The sequence below is a fragment of the Pseudorasbora parva genome, chromosome 15 (genome assembly GCF_024679245.1).
Source record: "Pseudorasbora parva isolate DD20220531a chromosome 15, ASM2467924v1, whole genome shotgun sequence".
Classification (NCBI taxonomy): Eukaryota; Metazoa; Chordata; class Actinopteri; order Cypriniformes; family Gobionidae; genus Pseudorasbora; species Pseudorasbora parva.
Window position 1 is genome coordinate 45902290 of NC_090186.1, and position 19614 is coordinate 45921903.

Sequence of the window (19614 nt, forward strand, 5' to 3'; positions counted from 1 at the left end):
AAATTTTGAATATTCCAATCTAATATGATTTCTGACCTGTAAGGTTGCCAGAATAATAATCTTACACGGTGTGTTAATAGGCCAGAGGAGAACTGGCACCCCGACTGAGTCTGGTTTCTCCCAAGGTTTATTTTTCTCCATCACGCCCTGATGGAGTTTTGGTTCCTTGCCACTGTCGCCTTTGGCTTGGCTTGCTCAGTTGGGGACACTAAAAATATGATTAAAGTTATTCAACTTATTATACAAATAAAATATATGAATTAGGTCTTATTTAATTCTATAAACTATAATACTGATCTGCCAACATTGTTGCTATATGATAAATTAAAATAAGCTGATAACATCACTGTTTACTCCAGAACGACTGTACAGCCAAATCTAATTTTGTCGCAATATTATCCTGTTTGACACTGTGAAGCTGCTTTGACACAATCGTGATTGTAAAAGCGCTATATAAATAAAGTTGATTGATTGATTGATTGATTTTCTAGGGCTGGAAACTACAATGGTGTAACCTGGACTTTTACTAATGCTGAGAACAAGAACCCCGAATACAGAAAAAACAATGTTATGCCTCATCATGTACTGTCCCTAACAGCTCCCAGAAATCAAGTTTCAGCCAGTTTATTTTGCATCACACGTATGCAACTACGAAATATAATGATCAGAACTGATCACACCTGCATGGCTGTCCAGAGCGTGTACACACCCACTCTCAGCATGGCTAAACTGAGCTGTTGAGCTCTCAAACGAGTGCTCACCTTAACCTCAGGTCTGTAAATAACCATTGCCAATGAATCGTGCTGATTCAGCTCCACTGACAAAGAGACACTTATTTTAATCCCTCATCTGCTGTCATCTGCTTATTGAAGAACCAGGATTCTGACTGATTTATATGGGGAAAAGTTATTTCTAGAGCTGAAAAAGCATAATTTTCTAATTATGTCAGCTATATGAGAGAAGTACTAACATGTGCAGACTCAGAGAACACGCCTTTTGTTATAGAGACAAAGACATGCCTGGCAACGCACATGCACACGCACACGCACACGCACACTCACACGCACACAAGTTCACAAACTAACATAAAGACTTTAACCTGATTTGTATTGACACTGGTGTGACAGTGACTCTGACTATCATTTCCATCTCTGATAGAGTGGATGTGGAGGATCTTGAGCTCAACTGGAGCTGTTGGAACGCTGGTGTAGATAATATCATAAAACACTCTGGCTGATCTACATCGCCCCCTGTGGTCAAAATACACCATCGCCGCGCATTAGCCCTGTGCAGAAATCTTCACAAGTCCCTGCAGTCCAAGTCAAGTCTCAAGTTTTTAGGGTCCAAGTCAAGTCAAGTCTTTAGGGTCCAAGTCGAGTCAAGTCAAGTCTTTAGGGTCCAAGTCAAGTCAAGTCTTTAGGGTCCAAGTCAAGTCAAGTCTTTAGGGTCCAAGTCAAGTCAAGTATCAAGGTATCAAGTCAAGTCAAGTCAAGTCAAGTCAGGTCAGGTTAAGTCTCAAGTCTTTAGGGTCCAAGCCAAGTCAAGTCAGGTCAGGTCAGGTCAGGTCAGGTCAGGTCAGGTCAGGTCAGGTCAGGTCAGGTCAGGTCAGGTCTCAAGTATCAAGTCTCAAGTCTTTAGGGTCCAAGCCAAGTCAAGTCAGGTTAGGTCAGGTTAAGTCTCAAGTCTCAAGTCTTTAGGGTCCAAGCCAAGTCAAGTTAAGGGGGAAAAGGGTTCTGTATGTTGAGCTATTTGAACAAGCAGAAGCGCCAGCATTTCACTCTTCTACTCTGAACAAGAAATCCTTGTTTAATTCACGCTAGTTAGCCAGTTCTGACACATCCGAAGGAAAACCGCAACATGCCACAAGTCTGCCTGCATCTTCACATCACTCACTGTCAGGTTAAACACACCTGAGCTCACTCACCTGCTCTCACTGTCAGGTTAAACACACCTGAGCTCACTCACCTGAACTCACTGTCAGGTTAAACACACCTGAGCTCATTCACCTGAACTCACTGTCAGGTCAAACACACCTGAGCTCACTCGCCTGCACTCACTGTCAGGTTAAACACACCTGAGCTCACTCGCCTGCTCTCACTGTCAGGTTAAACACACCTGAGCTTACTCGCCTGCTCTCACTGTCAGGTTAAACACACCTGAGCTTACTCGCCTGCTCTCACTGTCAGGTTAAACACACCTGAGCTCACTCGCCTGCACTCACTGTCAGGTTAAACACACCTGAGCTCACTCACCTGCACTCACTGTCAGGTTAAACACACCTGAGCTCACTCACCTGCTCTCACTGTCAGGTCAAACACACCTGAGCTTACTCACCTGCACTCACTGTCAGGTTAAACACACCTGAGCTCACTCGCCTGCTCTCACTGTCAGGTTAAACACACCTGAGCTCACTCACCTGCACTCACTGTCAGGTTAAACACACCTGAGCTCACTCACCTGCTCTCACTGTCAGGTTAAACACACCTGAGCTTACTCGCCTGCTCTCACTGTCAGGTTAAACACACCTGAGCTCACTCGCCTGCACTCACTGTCAGGTTAAACACACCTGAGCTCACTCGCCTGCACTCACTGTCAGGTTAAACACACCTGAGCTCACTCACCTGCACTCACTGTCAGGTCAAACACACCTGAGCTCACTCACCTGCACTCACTGTCAGGTTAAACACACCTGAGCTCACTCACCTGCACTCACTGTCAGGTCAAACACACCTGAGCTCACTCACCTGCACTCACTGTCAGGTTAAACACACCTGAGCTCACTCACCTGCACTCACTGTCAGGTCAAACACACCTGAGCTCACTCACCTGCACTCACTGTCAGGTTAAACACACCTGAGCTCACTCACCTGCACTCACTGTCAGGTCAAACACACCTGAGCTCACTCACCTGCACTCACTGTCAGGTTAAACACACCTGAGCTCACTCGCCTGAACTCACTGTCAGGTCAAACACACCTGAGCTCACTCACCTGCACTCACTGTCAGGTTAAACACACCTGAGCTCACTCACCTGCACTCACTGTCAGGTTAAACACACCTGAGCTCACTCACCTGCACTCACTGTCAGGTCAAACACACCTGAGCTCACTCACCTGCACTCACTGTCAGGTTAAACACACCTGAGCTCACTCACCTGCTCTCACTGTCAGGTTAAACACACCTGAGCTCACTCACCTGCTCTCACTGTCAGGTTAAACACACCTGAGCTCACTCACCTGCTCTCACTGTCAGGTCAAAAACACCTGAGACCATTCACCTGCTCTTACTGTCAGGTCAAACACACCTGAGCTCACTCGCCTGCTCTCACTGTCAGGTTAAACACACCTGAGCTCACTCACCTGCACTCACTGTCAGGTTAAACACACCTGAGCTCACTCACCTGCACTCACTGTCAGGTCAAACACACCTGAGCTCACTCACCTGCACTCACTGTCAGGTCAAACACACCTGAGCTCACTCACCTGCACTCACTGTCAGGTTAAACACACCTGAGCTCACTCACCTGCACTCACTGTCAGGTTAAACACACCTGCGCTCACTCACCTGCACTCACTGTCAGGTTAAACACACCTGAGCTCACTCACCTGCTCTCACTGTCAGGTCAAAAACACCTGAGCTCATTCACCTGCTCTTACTGTCAGGTCAAACACACCTGAGCTCACTCGCCTGCTCTCACTGTCAGGTTAAACACACCTGAGCTCACTCGCCTGCTCTCACTGTCAGGTTAAACACACCTGAGCTCACTCGCCTGAACTCACTGTCAGGTTAAACACACCTGAGCTCACTCACCTGCTCTCTGTCGGCCTCCTCCTCCTCCTCCTCCTCCTCTTGCGTCAGAGCCGCCAGCTGATTGGCTCTCTGCTCCATCAGACTGACATATAGGATGGGATTGGACAGAGCCTCGATCACATCTGACACCACAAACACAGTCAGGACATCTTCCAGAAGAGCTCATGTGCAGATACAAGTCTTAACACAACATCATGTCAGAATTGGCTCTTGTACCTGCAAAGGTGTCTGGAACGTAATCCTTGACCTCAGTGTAGACGAACACAGAGGACAGCATCAGTGCATTGTTCTTCTCGTTCCTCAGACTGATGTAATGATATCCTGCAGTAGAGAGTCTTTACCCATCAGCCACTGCAGCACAATGACGTTTCACATCAAGAGCTAAGAAACCAGCCTGGTCTCATTGGAAAAACATACCTTTGACAATGTTTTTGCAAACCACAAAATACGTACCAATACGTTTATATCGCAACATATCGTTCATATAGTGAAATTTCCACTGGGTGGCGCTAAAAGCATAGTTCTTTTTCCAGAACAGATGTGTGTGAATCTGGCATGTTTTGTTACATTGAGCTTTCAGCATCGCTAGCACAAATCTGTGCCAGCTGAGCTATCAGGCAAGATTGGTGTGGCAGAAAAGCTGAACATATGGAGCTGGTTAAGTGACGCAAACTCCAAAATGTATTCGTTTACAAATCATGGACTATAGTTAACATACAAAACAAAACAAAAACATGATAAAAAAGCTGTTTTACTGCCTCTAGTGTTCAATTCTGTAGGAAACTGTAGTTATATTTATTTTGTGGTTTGCAAAAACTTTGCCACAGGTACGTTTTGCCAATGAGACCAGGTTAAAAGAAAAGGATACTTGCCAGGTCGGATGGCACACACTGGGATGATGCGATGGCCGATGCATCTTCCGTTGTCTTCGTACACGGCTATCCTTAATGAGGCGAGCGTGGGAAGAACCACCTGAAACAAACGGCTCATCAACATCTGCCGGATGAGTTAGTGTTTGGCACAGCATTTAGACATACCCTTTTGAAGACCATTGGCTCTTCATCCCACACTGGATTGACGGCATTGCTCTGGGACGTCTTGGTCTTAAATGCTTTCCGTTTGGTGTCCACTGGCAGGCCGTACATTTCCACCTCCACGTAAACACCGACTCTCTTTTCAGACAGGAACTGACCGGATATGATCTGTTAAAGACACGGAAACCTCATTTAAAGCTATGTGGAAGATCCCAGGAATTCACTCTATATCTGCTGGATTTGGCAGAAAGTAGAGGTCTGCATTCACGAGGCTCTCCTGCGATCAGTTTTCTGAGTAAATATCCACATCAAAGACAGTTGGTAACATTGGACGGGAGCGGGTGGTCTGACTCCCAACTCACTCCCGACATCCTTTGACAACAGCTTATCCATGCTTGAACTTAAAGTGAACAAAACCTTCTGCAATGTTACGTTCACACAGTTCCCTGCCCTGAACCTCGGAATATATGTACTTTAAATATATTCTGAATTTGCCTCACCGGCACGTCATCCTCAATAAACACATCTCTGGGGCGACGACTCCGATCCTTTAAATCTTCATATTCTTGTGTAATAGGGCTTGGGCGTCATGACGTCATTACTTGGCGTGGCGGCCATGTTGATGGCATCCTTTACTGCTACTCGGACTACTGCGCACTGTTTATAGACATACTCCCTCTCAGTCGTGTGTCTTAATTTGATTATTTTGGCGTTATTTCAACTACGGTAAACCGTTGCTGCATTTTGGGGTGTAACAGCGCAACACATAATCACCACGGCAAATGTCGAAAATGGATTAACTTTCCACCGCTTTCCTGCTTTGAGGCGCAACCACGGACAAGAAGTAATAACTGTACGATGTGCAAAAAGCAAGAATTGTCACACAATCAGATGTTTTTTAGTGTTTATTTGCAAGTAGTGCAACCTGAGAACACAGAAATGTGGAATGCTTCAAGGTAAAAGGTTACAAATAAAAAATGAACACAGAAAACGGAGTCCAAGTTGTTGCACTTTATAAAACGGAGTACACTTTATATAACAATAATAAATACACTTTAAAAAAAATTAATTCTTTCAATACTATATAAGCAAATAAATAGGTATCTATAAAATAACAACAAAAGACACAGAAAATGGAGGAAGTGCAAATTATAAATATAGTAAACAATAACATTGCAATAACAAATAAAAACGAAGGCAGTGCAATTTCTTATATAATAATAATAATAATAATAATAATAATAATAATATATACGTTTCGGTTAGACTTTATTTCGATAGTCCACTTTAAACATTCTACTACGTTTTCAACAGCATGTCAACTAACACTAATTAGAGTATTAACTGTACTGTTAGTAGACTGGTAGGTTATGGTTATGTGTTGGGGTTCGGGTTAGTAGAATAAGTTGAATTGTAGTTGCAAAGTTACTTATAGTCAGTAGAATGTCTGTTGGGGACCAACAAAATCAAGTTTTCGTCGTCGTCGGTGCTCTGCTCTTTCTTTCGAAATTCCGATTTTGTCTCTATAGCGGTCCCTGCCTTCCCTATTTAACGTATCCCGGTAAATTCCACATCCCTTTTGGGATTTTAACATGTTTTTTCTTTTTCCCAACTCTGCTTCTCCTCATTCGACTTGCTGTATGTTTACTTTCGCGAGGCCATCAACATGGCCGCAACGTCCCAGAATGCAACGCGGCGCCCAAGCCCTATTGACGCGCATCCTCAATAAACCGTCTCCGGCACGATACCAAGAAATTTGGAATATTCCGATCTAATATGCTTTCTGACCTGTAAGGTTGCCAGAATAATAATCATACACGGTGTGTTAATAGGCCAGAGGAGAACTGAGTCTGGTTTCTCCCAAGGTTTATTTTTCTCCATCATGCCCTGATGGAGCTTTGGTTCCTTGCCACTGTCGCCTTTGGCTTGGCTTGCTCAGTTTGGGACACTAAAATTATGTTCTAGTTTATTCAACTAAATATACAAATAAAATGTATTAATTAGGTCTTATTAAATTCTATAAACTATAATACTGATCTGCCAACATTGTCGCTATGTCATCAATTAAAATAAGCTGATAACATCACTGTTTACTCCAGTACGACTGTACAGCCAAATCTAATTCTGCTGCAGTATTGTCCTGTTTAACACTGAAGCTGCTTTGAAACAACCCAGCCAACACGTGTATGTGGGGCCCACGTGGATTAAACATTGGCTACAGGGGTACAGAGTGGGCATGGGCTCAAAATGGGCATCTTATCTGGGGCCCACATGGGCAAACCCAGCTGGGCTCCCGATGTGGGACCTAGTTGGTTCACTAATGGGAAATGAGAACATGGGTTAAAAATGGTCTGCTCAGTGGTCTAACTCATCCACAGTCAAGACAAGGGCAAACACAGTCAGTTCCAAAGGTTGATTACATGGGTAGATAGTACACAAATATCACCCTTGAAAAAATTGTATTGTTATTTTGACACTTGAACACAATTAATGTGACTTTAATCTAATCAAAATCTAAAAATTCCAACACAATAGCAATTTTAACACATTTTCTGCCATAAAAGTATGGAGCCTGTGGATACTGAGAAAAAAAGGCAAAAAGGTTTATTTTGTGATCACACAGCAGTGCCATACAGGGACCATTTTAGCTTTTATTATAAAAGTGTAGACATTGAGTGAAATATTTCCTTTCTCAAATGTTTATTTTGAATAAATCTTTAATACATTTTATTTAGGCACAGAACCTCTAGTTTCCGATTAGTAATGGCTGCCTGTGCTTTTTGCCCTTTTTTTATTTAGTGCTAATTCAATTAACAAATGCACAAAATATACCCAATATAGTAACACTTTAGAATACTGTTCCAAATAAGTTGGAATGTCTTCTGAAGGGTTAGGTAACACTGAGTCCTTGTTAATAGGTTACACCAGGACAGTGATGGGACATCTGAAGCGAGGCTCCGGAGCTTGTGTCGAGCAAAAAGGGGCGTTCCAGATGAAGCCCCGATTCGAGGCTTGTATCGTTTCCGTGAAAATCACGTGATGATGACAAACGAGGCCTCATTTTCTGCTGAATACGTCATTGCTTCATTCTGAGTATCGCTTTCGGACAAAAGTGGTTCGAAACCTCGCGCCTCTTGTGGGGTTTGCAGTAGGCATTTGCAATGGTGTTGAGGTGTTGGTTGTATGTAGTAGCGATATCATTATATATCATAGCTTTTAATATTATTATAAGACTAGACTGTATTAGGGAAAGCTTTCCCATCCCTGTTGCAGTTTGCTGTTCCACAATTCCAGTCCCATAAGCACTGCACTCACAATAATTTATTTACAATCATTCTGGCCATTCACTCATCACTAACCCAAAGAACTACTGAATAGTTGAACACAAAGTTGTGTGTTTGTGTGAGTTGTGTGTGCATAGGTTAATACAAGCGGAGTATAATACTTTATTAATACACAGGCAATAGAAAAAGGGTGTGCCCACGCTATGATAATTTGGTTGCTCAGGATGAATAGATTTGTGTGCGATGCATTGCTTTGCACAGCAGGTGTCACTAGGGAGCAAACTGTTTCATGAGGCTTCAGGTAAATGAACCTTTTGGTGAACCAATGGGCTGGAAAGCCTCAGTGGTTCAGGAAGCCTCATTTGGCCATCACTACACCAGGATCTTCATTTTATACTTAACACATCTCGTATGTCTCCCTCATCAATCACACCTGATTCAACTCATGAGCTCATACGTAGAGATTGCAAAAGCTGAGTGTGTCAGATAAAGGGAGACAGGAAGCTAGCACAAGTTCTGCCAGGAAGACTCAATCGTTATGTCACTAATTACCTTCTCATCTATCCAATCATATCCTTTACCGTAGCATATAGAGGTTGTACTTACTCATGTTTGAGATCGCAGATACTGCCGCTTCAGTACCACCATCCTCCCCACCACCACCAAGATGGGACCTTTCCTCCATCCCCTCTACACAACCAGCCAGGCGTTCATATCATCCTCAACACCACCAGATGGGATCTCCCCTCTACCCCGAAGACTTCAGGATGTCCCTCCCACCACCACCAGATGGCCCCCTTCCTTACTTTCCTTACCTCCGTATTCAGGCAGGATGCGCAGATTCCGTACCCTCGGAATGCGAATTACAAATGGGGCCTACGCCAAAGAACTTGGTTGCTTTCTGAGCTCCTAAATAAATGTTATTGTTACAGCATTAATCCTCCCGAGTCTTTCTGGCAGAAATACAAAATCTGCAGGGCTGGTGGTACCACTGGTACTGGAGACTAAAGGGTTTCTGATGTTTTCACACTTAAATCCTCACCTTAATTCTTTTGCAGTTTGTCGTTTCTTTGCCATCTGTTTTTGACCCTGCTGACCATTTCATCAAGATCAACTAGATGTGGGGTACCAAACTTACTTTTTTCATACAACGTTGTAAATGTAATTTAGCTGTTTTCAAATTATTCTAAATAACCCTTGCATGATAAAGTATAGCATGAACTACTGGTTTCTGTTGAATAACTTTAACATTTTGGTGTAGTTTAGAGTAGTGGTTTTCAAACCTGTCCTGGAGGACCATCAGCCTCATTTATCACACCTGATCCAACTAATCAGTCATTAGTAGAGACTGCAAGAACTAAATTGTGTCTGATAAGAGCCCTACATTAACCCTATCTGGGTCCAGTCATTAACCCATATGGGCAGACCCATGTAGGCCCCAAATGGGCGCGACTTAGTAAGCCGAGAGTTTGTTTGTATTTTTGGCTTATTTTGACAGATGTTGTATCTGATTTAGCCTATTGTCCTCTGTGACAAAAATAACAAATACAATTATTGTATAGCCAACATTTTATATTTGTTATCCCAGTCACTCTCTTTTAGGAAACTAGGTCTAATTTAAATCGGGAAACCAGGTCTAAAGTTAGCGGGATCGGTCAGGTCGGGTCTTTAACCCTGCTCCTGGAGACCCGCTGTCCTGCCTGTGTATTTCCAAAATGTGATCCTGAAGAGCCTGAAGAGCTTGATGAGCTTCAGCTGTCTGTGATTAGGGTTATCAGCTATGCAGGACAGTGGGTCCAGGGATGAAGACCTCTGTTTTAAACGGAAAGACTGAATGTTAAGGAGGAGCAGGAAGCTGCAGAACAGAACCTTGCGGGAGTGGGACGACCCACTTAGACCTCCAGCAAACTAGCCTTTGGATTCAGTCGGCTTTCTACAGTAATACTGAACACGCAGAGATCACAGCAGCCACCCTCTATTTTAACTACAATATCAATTCAGACAGGCTGTTTTGCTAACCATTGTGCAATTTGCGCAATTAACATGTCCCATGTGTTTAGAAGCGCATTAGTCTGGTTTCTTTATCTACATAATGCTCAAAACTGAGTCAAAAATTAAGTTCGCCAACAGAAAAATCACAGTTTAAGGGTCAACTGAATATCTTCTGACTCTTTTGTTTATTACTTCTTTCTGATTTGCACACACTGCATGACCGTCTTATCGATGCATAATGATATATACAAATATCTCAAGACAAAATGTCAACCTATTGGGTAAAATTACCTTTCAAATGACGTTCATTTCTTGATTTATGCTGCGACCCAGAGGGAAACTTACAGCAAGTATTGTTGCACCCCTAGTTAAGGCATTGGATCTGCAGACTTAAGCCCATCCCTCACCTTCACAGACAGTGTGTGTGCCACGATCCCATCTACGGTACTCTGTGTGAACGGGTCAAACTGTTTGTCTGTCCGTCTCATGAACTCAGGCTTCAGTCTGTAGCCACATTTCCCGTTGTACTCGAATATGCCCAGATTCAGCTGCATGGGCAGATCTGCCGATCACACACACACACACACAAACAGAGAGAGAGCTTCATTAGCCACAACAAAGGAACTGTTAGATCAGTGTCAGGAGAGCGCAACACTGCTGGAATAAAAGCTCATCTTTGCAATCAGTGAGTCTCTGACATCCTCACTAACTCAAAAAGGAACAGGACAGTTCAGAGATTTAAACTTTGGTCAAGCAGGCGATTCTGCTCTCGGACGCAGTGACAGATAGAGACCCCCCACCCCCAACACACACACACACACACACACACACACACACACACACACACACATAGACACACACACACACGTTTGTTTTGGTGAAATGTGGGGATATTCCATAGGCGTAATGGTTTTTATATTGTACAAACCATATTTTCTATCCCCCTACACTGGCCCTGCCCCTAAAACTACCCATCACAGGAAACATTCTGCATGTTTACTTTCGCAAAAAACCTCATCATGTGTGATTTATAAGGCTTTTGAAAACCACCTGAGCTCTCTGAATAAAAATCATCATTCATTGTGTGTGTGTGTGTGTGTGTGTGTGTGTGTGTGTGTGTGTGTGTGTGTGTGTGTGAATGAGATGGGTAGGTTTAGGGGCAGTGTGTGTGTGTGTGTGTGTGTGTGTGTGTGTGTGTGTGTGTGTGTGTGTGTGTGTGTGTGTGTGTGTGTGTGTGTGCCCTTGTTTATATTACATTGTGGGGACCAAATGGGGGTGGGGACCACACACACACATCTGAACGAACTGAACTCAAGTACCGATGGTCTGGAAGTTCAGAGCCACGAGCTGACAGCCGGCGTTCCAGAAGACTTGAGGCATGTAGTTGGAGGAGTCGACTCGCGTTCCTTTGGGATAGATTCTGCTCAGCTGTAGTTTATTATACCTGTGTGAAGGAGTTAAGAATCTCTAACAAAGGTTCACAAGTTACACTTACATATAATTTATAGAGAGTAAATTTAAATGCGTATTTGGCGTGCTGTCCGGTGGAAGGGCTTCAAGCTCGGATTTGGCCCGAACTCAGAGTACCTCCAGTATGTAAGTGGTTTAGAACTAAAAAGAGCAGTGGAGAAGGAGTGGTGGAGGGAAGCTGATAAACTGTCAACAAAACGGAGGTAAGATGCCTGCGTCTCTCTCTCTCTCTCTCTCTCTCTCTCTCTCTCTCTCTCTCTCTCTCTCTCTCTCTCTATATATATATATATATATATATATATATAGACCTCACACACATACCAATAGAGGGGTGTATATATATACTGTACAGCCGAAATGATCTCTAACCCTTCTTCCGGCCTCGTCCTGCTCCACACACACACACACACACACAAACACACACACACACACACACACACACACACACACACACACACACACACACACACACACACACACACACACACACACACACACACACACACACAGCGCCTCGCAGGGATTCCCTCAATACTGCACTCCTGAAGACGGACTGCGCTTATTCTTGATCAGTTCCCTCAGATCTGTTCTTCTCCCTCTGGCATCACGCCCTCTCCGGTCTTAAAAGCAGTGGAGCACACCTTTGCTCTGCCTTTAGGGAGTGTGTGTGTGTCACTCTCTCTCTCTCTCTCTCTCTCTCTCTCTCTCTCTCTCTCTCTCTCTCTCTCTCTCTCTCTCTCTCACACACACACACACACACACACACACACACACACACACACACACACACACACACACACACACACACAGGCAAGGTGACGGAGCCTTCAGCCGTGATGCCTCACCAACCGAGAGATTGATGGTCAGCGTCTCTTTGGCTGGATGTGGGCCCATATTCCTGCATCCCCTCAGCACCAGTATCATTTGGTGGATGCGGGCAGAAGTGGCTTTCCCCAAGATTGCGGCACCTCAGTCTGAAGATCGGGGAGAATGGAAGGCTCGTACGAGCTGGGCAGTTATAAAAGAAAACATTCATCAAGGTGGGGAGGGACGAGGGAGCTTCCATGGCAGATCTTCTCTTGCCATAGTGTGGGACATAACATCAATAACATCATAGGCTGCTGCCTCCAGTGTCAGGTCGTGTTTAGACTCATGCTTCCGAATACAGTCATGCGGAGACCTTCCACATAGTGCCCTCTAGGGGAAGCAGCATGAGTTTCCCTTCAAAAGGGAACTGTATTGTGTAAAGCACTATATACAACTTTTATTAAACACAAAAATACACTGATTTAAAAGATACTCAACAAACTCCACCGGCGATTCTTTGAGCAGCTCCAGCGCTTTAGTCTCCACAAATGACGACATTTCGTAACTTCGATCAGTTTCTGTGGAAAACCAACAGTCATGCACATCTTACAGGGCAGCTGCGTCAAACACATCTCATAAGAACAGACTGACTTACTTTTGCATGCCTCAAAGGAGTTGAATTTAACAGGCTGAACGTAGTTGACTAAGTTGGACATCTCCTCTGTGGCGAAGGCTTCATTTACTGCCATTCCCTGCAGACACAGAGACACGTCAGCTTTAGATCTCTACAGCTGGAGCTATAGATCCACATTCAGATCTCTACAGCTGGAGCTATAGATCCACTTTCAGATCTCTAAAGCTGGAGCTATAGATCCACATTCAGATCTCTACAGCTCGAGCTCTAGATCCACATTCAGATCTCTAAAGCTGGAGCTATAGATCCACGTTCAGATCTCTATAGCTGGAGCTATAGATCCACATTCAGATCTCTACAGCTGGAGCTATAAATCCACATACATATCTCTACAGCTGGAGCTATAGATCCACATTCAGATCTCTACAGCTGGAGCTATAGATCCACATTCAGATCTCTACAGCTCGAGCTATAGATCCACATTCAGATCTCTAAAGCTGGAGTTAAGATCCACATTGAGATCTCTAAAGCTGGAGCTATAGATCCACATTCAGATCTCTACAGCTGGAGCTATAGATCCACATTCAGATCTCTAAAGCTGGAGCTATAGATCCACATTCAGATCTCTACAGCTGGAGCTATAGATCCACATTCAGATCTCTACAGCTGGAGCTATATATCCACATTCAGATCTCTACAGCTGGAGCTATAGATCCACATTCAGATCTCTATAGCTAGAGCTATAGATCCACATTCAGATCTCTATAGCTAGAGCTATAGATCCACATTCAGATCTCTATAGCTGGAGCTATAGATCCACATTCAGATCTCTAAAGCTGGAGCTATAGATCCACATTCAGATCTCTACAGCTGGAGCTATAGATCCACATTCAGATCTCTATAGCTAGAGCTATAGATCCACATTCAGATCTCTATAGCTAGAGCTATAGATCCACATTCAGATCTCTACAGCTGGAGCTATAGATCCACATTCAGATCTCTAAAGCTGGAGCTATAGATCCACATTCAGATCTCTACAGCTGGAGCTATAGATACACATTCAGATCTCTACAGCTGGAGCTATAGATCCACATTCAGATCTCTACAGCTCGAGCTATAGATCCACATTCAGATCTCTACAGCTGGAGCTATAAATCCACATACATATCTCTACAGCTGGAGCTATAGATCCACATTCAGATCTCTACAGCTGGAGCTATAAATCCACATACATATCTCTACAGCTGGAGCTATAGATCCACATTCAGATCTCTACAGCTGGAGCTATAGATCCACATTCAGATCTCTACAGCTGGAGCTATAGATCCACATTCAGATCTCTACAGCTGGAGCTATAAATCCACATACATATCTCTACAGCTGGAGCTATAGATCCACATTCAGATCTCTACAGCTGGAGCTATAGATCCACATTCAGATCTCTACAGCTCGAGCTATAGATCCACATTCAGATCTCTACAGCTCGAGCTATAGATCCACATTGAGATCTCTAAAGCTGGAGCTATAGATCCACATTCAGATCTCTACAGCTGGAGCTATAGATCCACATTCAGATCTCTACAGCTCGAGCTATAGATCCACATTGAGATCTCTACAGCTCGAGCTATAGATCCACATTGAGATCTCTAAAGCTGGAGCTATAGATCCACATTCAGATCTCTACAGCTGGAGCTATAGATCCACATTCAGATCTCTACAGCTGGAGCTATAGATCCACATTCAGATCTCTACAGCTGGAGCTATAGATCCACATTCAGATCTCTACAGCTGGAGCTATAGATCCACATTGAGATCTCTAAAGCTGGAGCTATAGATCCACATTCAGATCTCTACAGCTGGAGCTATAGATCCACATTCAGATCTCTAAAGCTGGAGCTATAGATCCACATTCAGATCTCTACAGCTGGAGCTATAGATCCACATTCAGATCTCTACAGCTGGAGCTATATATCCACATTCAGATCTCTACAGCTGGAGCTATAGATCCACATTCAGATCTCTATAGCTAGAGCTATAGATCCACATTCAGATCTCTATAGCTAGAGCTATAGATCCACATTCAGATCTCTATAGCTAGAGCTATAGATCCACATTCAGATCTCTAAAGCTGGAGCTATAGATCCACATTCAGATCTCTACAGCTGGAGCTATAGATCCACATTCAGATCTCTACCGCTGGAGCTATAGATCCACATTCAGATCTCTATAGCTGGAGCTATAGATCCACATTCAGATCTCTATAGATGGAGCTATAGATCCACATTCAGATCTCTACAGCTGGAGCTATAGATCCACATTCAGATCTCTATAGATGGAGCTATAGATCCACATTCAGATCTCTACAGCTGGAGCTATAGATCCACATTCAGATCTCTACAGCTGGAGCTATAGATCCACATTCAGATCTCTAAAGCTGGAGCTTTAGATCCACATTCAGATCTCTAAAGCTGGAGCTATAGATCCACATTCAGATCTCTAAAGCTGGAGCTATAGATCCACATTCAGATCTCTACAGCTGAAGCTATAGATCCACATTCAGATCTCTATAGATGGAGCTATAGATCCACATTCAGATCTCTACAGCTGGAGCTATAGATCCACATTCAGATCTCTATAGATGGAGCTATAGATCCACATTCAGATCTCTATAGCTAGAGCTATAGATCCACATTCAGATCTCTACAGCTGGAGCTATAGATCCACATTCAGATCTCTACAGCTGGAGCTATAGATCCACATTCAGATCTCTACAGCTGCTATAGAGCCACATTCAGATCTCTACAGCTGGAGCTATAGATCCACATTCAGATCTCTACAGCTGGAGCTATAGATCCACATTCAGATCTCTACAGCTGGAGCTATAGATCCACATTCAGATCTCTACAGCTGGAGCTATAGATCCACATTCAGATCTCTACAGCTGGAGCTATAGATCCACATTCAGATCTCTACAGCTGGAGCTATAGATCCACATTCAGATCTCTACAGCTGGAGCTATAAATCCACATACATATCTCTACAGCTGGAGCTATAGATCCACATTCAGATCTCTACAGCTGGAGCTATAGATCCACATTCAGATCTCTACAGCTCGAGCTATAGATCCACATTCAGATCTCTACAGCTCGAGCTATAGATCCACATTGAGATCTCTAAAGCTGGAGCTATAGATCCACATTCAGATCTCTACAGCTGGAGCTATAGATCCACATTCAGATCTCTAAAGCTGGAGCTATAGATCCACATTGAGATCTCTACAGCTCGAGCTATAAATCCACATACATATCTCTACAGCTGGAGCTATAGATCCACATTCAGATCTCTACAGCTGGAGCTATAGATCCACATTCAGATCTCTACAGCTGGAGCTATAGATCCACATTCAGATCTCTACAGCTGGAGCTATAAATCCACATACATATCTCTACAGCTGGAGCTATAGATCCACATTCAGATCTCTACAGCTGGAGCTATAGATCCACATTCAGATCTCTACAGCTCGAGCTATAGATCCACATTCAGATCTCTACAGCTCGAGCTATAGATCCACATTGAGATCTCTAAAGCTGGAGCTATAGATCCACATTCAGATCTCTACAGCTGGAGCTATAGATCCACATTCAGATCTCTACAGCTCGAGCTATAGATCCACATTCAGATCTCTACAGCTCGAGCTATAGATCCACATTGAGATCTCTAAAGCTGGAGCTATAGATCCACATTCAGATCTCTACAGCTGGAGCTATAGATCCACATTCAGATCTCTACAGCTGGAGCTATAGATCCACATTCAGATCTCTACAGCTGGAGCTATAGATCCACATTCAGATCTCTACAGCTGGAGCTATAGATCCACATTGAGATCTCTAAAGCTGGAGCTATAGATCCACATTCAGATCTCTACAGCTGGAGCTATAGATCCACATTCAGATCTCTAAAGCTGGAGCTATAGATCCACATTCAGATCTCTACAGCTGGAGCTATAGATCCACATTCAGATCTCTACAGCTGGAGCTATATATCCACATTCAGATCTCTACAGCTGGAGCTATAGATCCACATTCAGATCTCTATAGCTAGAGCTATAGATCCACATTCAGATCTCTATAGCTAGAGCTATAGATCCACATTCAGATCTCTATAGCTAGAGCTATAGATCCACATTCAGATCTCTAAAGATGGAGCTATAGATCCACATTCAGATCTCTACAGCTGGAGCTATAGATCCACATTCAGATCTCTACAGCTGGAGCTATAGATCCACATTCAGATCTCTACCGCTGGAGCTATAGATCCACATTCAGATCTCTATAGCTGGAGCTATAGATCCACATTCAGATCTCTATAGATGGAGCTATAGATCCACATTCAGATCTCTACAGCTGGAGCTATAGATCCACATTCAGATCTCTATAGATGGAGCTATAGATCCACATTCAGATCTCTACAGCTGGAGCTATAGATCCACATTCAGATCTCTACAGCTGGAGCTATAGATCCACATTCAGATCTCTAAAGCTGGAGCTTTAGATCCACATTCAGATCTCTAAAGCTGGAGCTATAGATCCACATTCAGATCTCTAAAGCTGGAGCTATAGATCCACATTCAGATCTCTACAGCTGAAGCTATAGATCCACATTCAGATCTCTATAGATGGAGCTATAGATCCACATTCAGATCTCTACAGCTGGAGCTATAGATCCACATTCAGATCTCTATAGATGGAGCTATAGATCCACATTCAGATCTCTATAGCTAGAGCTATAGATCCACATTCAGATCTCTACAGCTGGAGCTATAGATCCACATTCAGATCTCTACAGCTGGAGCTTTAGATCCACATTCAGATCTCTAAAGCTGGAGCTATAGATCCACATTCAGATCTCTAAAGCTGGAGCTATAGATCCACATTCAGATCTCTACAGCTGAAGCTATAGATCCACATTCAGATCTCTAAAGCTGGAGCTATAGATCCACATTCAGATCTCTACAGCTGGAGCTATAGATCCACATTCAGATCTCTACAGCTGGAGCTATAGATCCACATTCAGATCTCTATAGCTAGAGCTATAGATCCACATTCAGATCTCTACAGCTGGAGCTATAGATCCACATTCAGATCTCTACAGCTGCTATAGAGCCACATTAAGAAACCTCATCATGTGTAGCATGGATATTACAAATGCATTGCCTTTCAGATGGCAGGAGAGAACATCACAGTAGGAGAATACACTGGTTTAAAACTAAAAGGGGAATAAAATCCCCTTTAAAGCATAGTGAGAGAATCAAATCATGAATTCAGTTTTGCATAAAGAACCAGATGAGAATTTTTACACTCTTAAACTAGAGATTTACTGAGATCTGAGGCTGTGTTGCTCTAAAACACCACCAGATGGCAAACTCAACACATGTGTACATTTTAAACAATATAAACAAGTAAACACACACACACACAAAAACACACACACACACACACACACACACACACACACACACACACACACACACACACACACACACACACACACACACACACACACACGCACGCACGCACGCACGCACGCATGCACACACACACACATTTTATATACATTATTTGATTCCACATTACAAGTCATTTTCATTAGGAATCACATTTTTTGACTGATCTAACAGATTAAAACACAGCAGCACATCATCATAGATTATGCAGTTCTAAGGGTACAGGAAACATCGCCTCTTCCAGATAAACAGCTTCCTAATGTAGCTGAGACTGAGCAGTACTTGGCCAGCTGTTTGGCCCCTGTTTTAGAAATCCCTCCAATGCGAAGTCCACGGGTCTCCAGCCTGTGCACATGACCCAAACTATGTGGGCGACTGACTCCAGGTGTTGAGGAGGGTCGTGCAGCATGCAGAGAGGTGAATGGGTGGAGGAAAACCACAGCGATAAGTTATATTTAGTGGGAAGAACCTGCAGACGTGATTTTACACAGAAAGTAAGGATCTCCTCACTGATGGTGGCATTGCTATAGATGGTGTGTGATACAGAGTGGTCTGCACAGGACAGTTTTGCCAGCTTTCGCTGGAGCTTTAGGCTGGGCCAGTACTCCATATTTTGGGCTCTTTGAATAGCCAGAATAGTCTGTCTCGATGTTCTGGGCTGGAGCAGGTGAACAATGTTATTATGGTGTAACCTGGCCTCCACGATGACAGATGGATCCTCTACCACCGCCTCAGAGACCTCTACAGGTGTATTATGGGAAGTCCACCTCAGGTCAGTGCTTGTCCTCCAGCATAGGTCATTCAAATCTGGCCAGTCTGAGGACACACTGAATCCCTGTGCCCGTCCCTCCTGCTTCCCGAATCCCTGTGCCCGTCCCTCCAGCTTCCCGAATCCCTGTGCCCATCCCTCCAGCTTCCCGAATCCCTGTGCCCGTCCCTCCAGCTTCCCGAATCCCTGTGCCCGTCCCTCCAGCTTCCCATTGGTCTTCCTCTTAAAGCCCAGGAAGCCATCTTCCCACCGCATGCGTACTGCACCTTCCGTCTTTTAAAATCCAGTAGTAAGGATGCTCTGGCCATTTG

General features: G+C 43.8%; 1 protein-coding gene across 5 annotated transcripts in view; it reads right to left on the reverse strand.

The window, feature by feature from the left end:
* The window catches only part of plcb1l (phospholipase C beta 1-like), a 140993-nt gene that overhangs the window by 24689 nt on the left and 96690 nt on the right, over positions 1–19614 (reverse strand). For all 5 annotated transcript variants that reach the window (XM_067418424.1, XM_067418422.1, XM_067418423.1 and 2 more), the window contains 8 exons: positions 13053–13149; positions 12891–12975; positions 11440–11564; positions 10528–10682; positions 4848–5012; positions 4683–4782; positions 4027–4131; positions 3811–3932 (listed from right to left, as the gene is read on the reverse strand). In XM_067418424.1, the coding sequence (XP_067274525.1) occupies positions 3811–3932; positions 4027–4131; positions 4683–4782; positions 4848–5012; positions 10528–10682; positions 11440–11564; positions 12891–12975; positions 13053–13149 (954 nt within the window). The remainder of the gene's footprint in view (positions 1–3810; positions 3933–4026; positions 4132–4682; positions 4783–4847; positions 5013–10527; positions 10683–11439; positions 11565–12890; positions 12976–13052; positions 13150–19614) is intronic.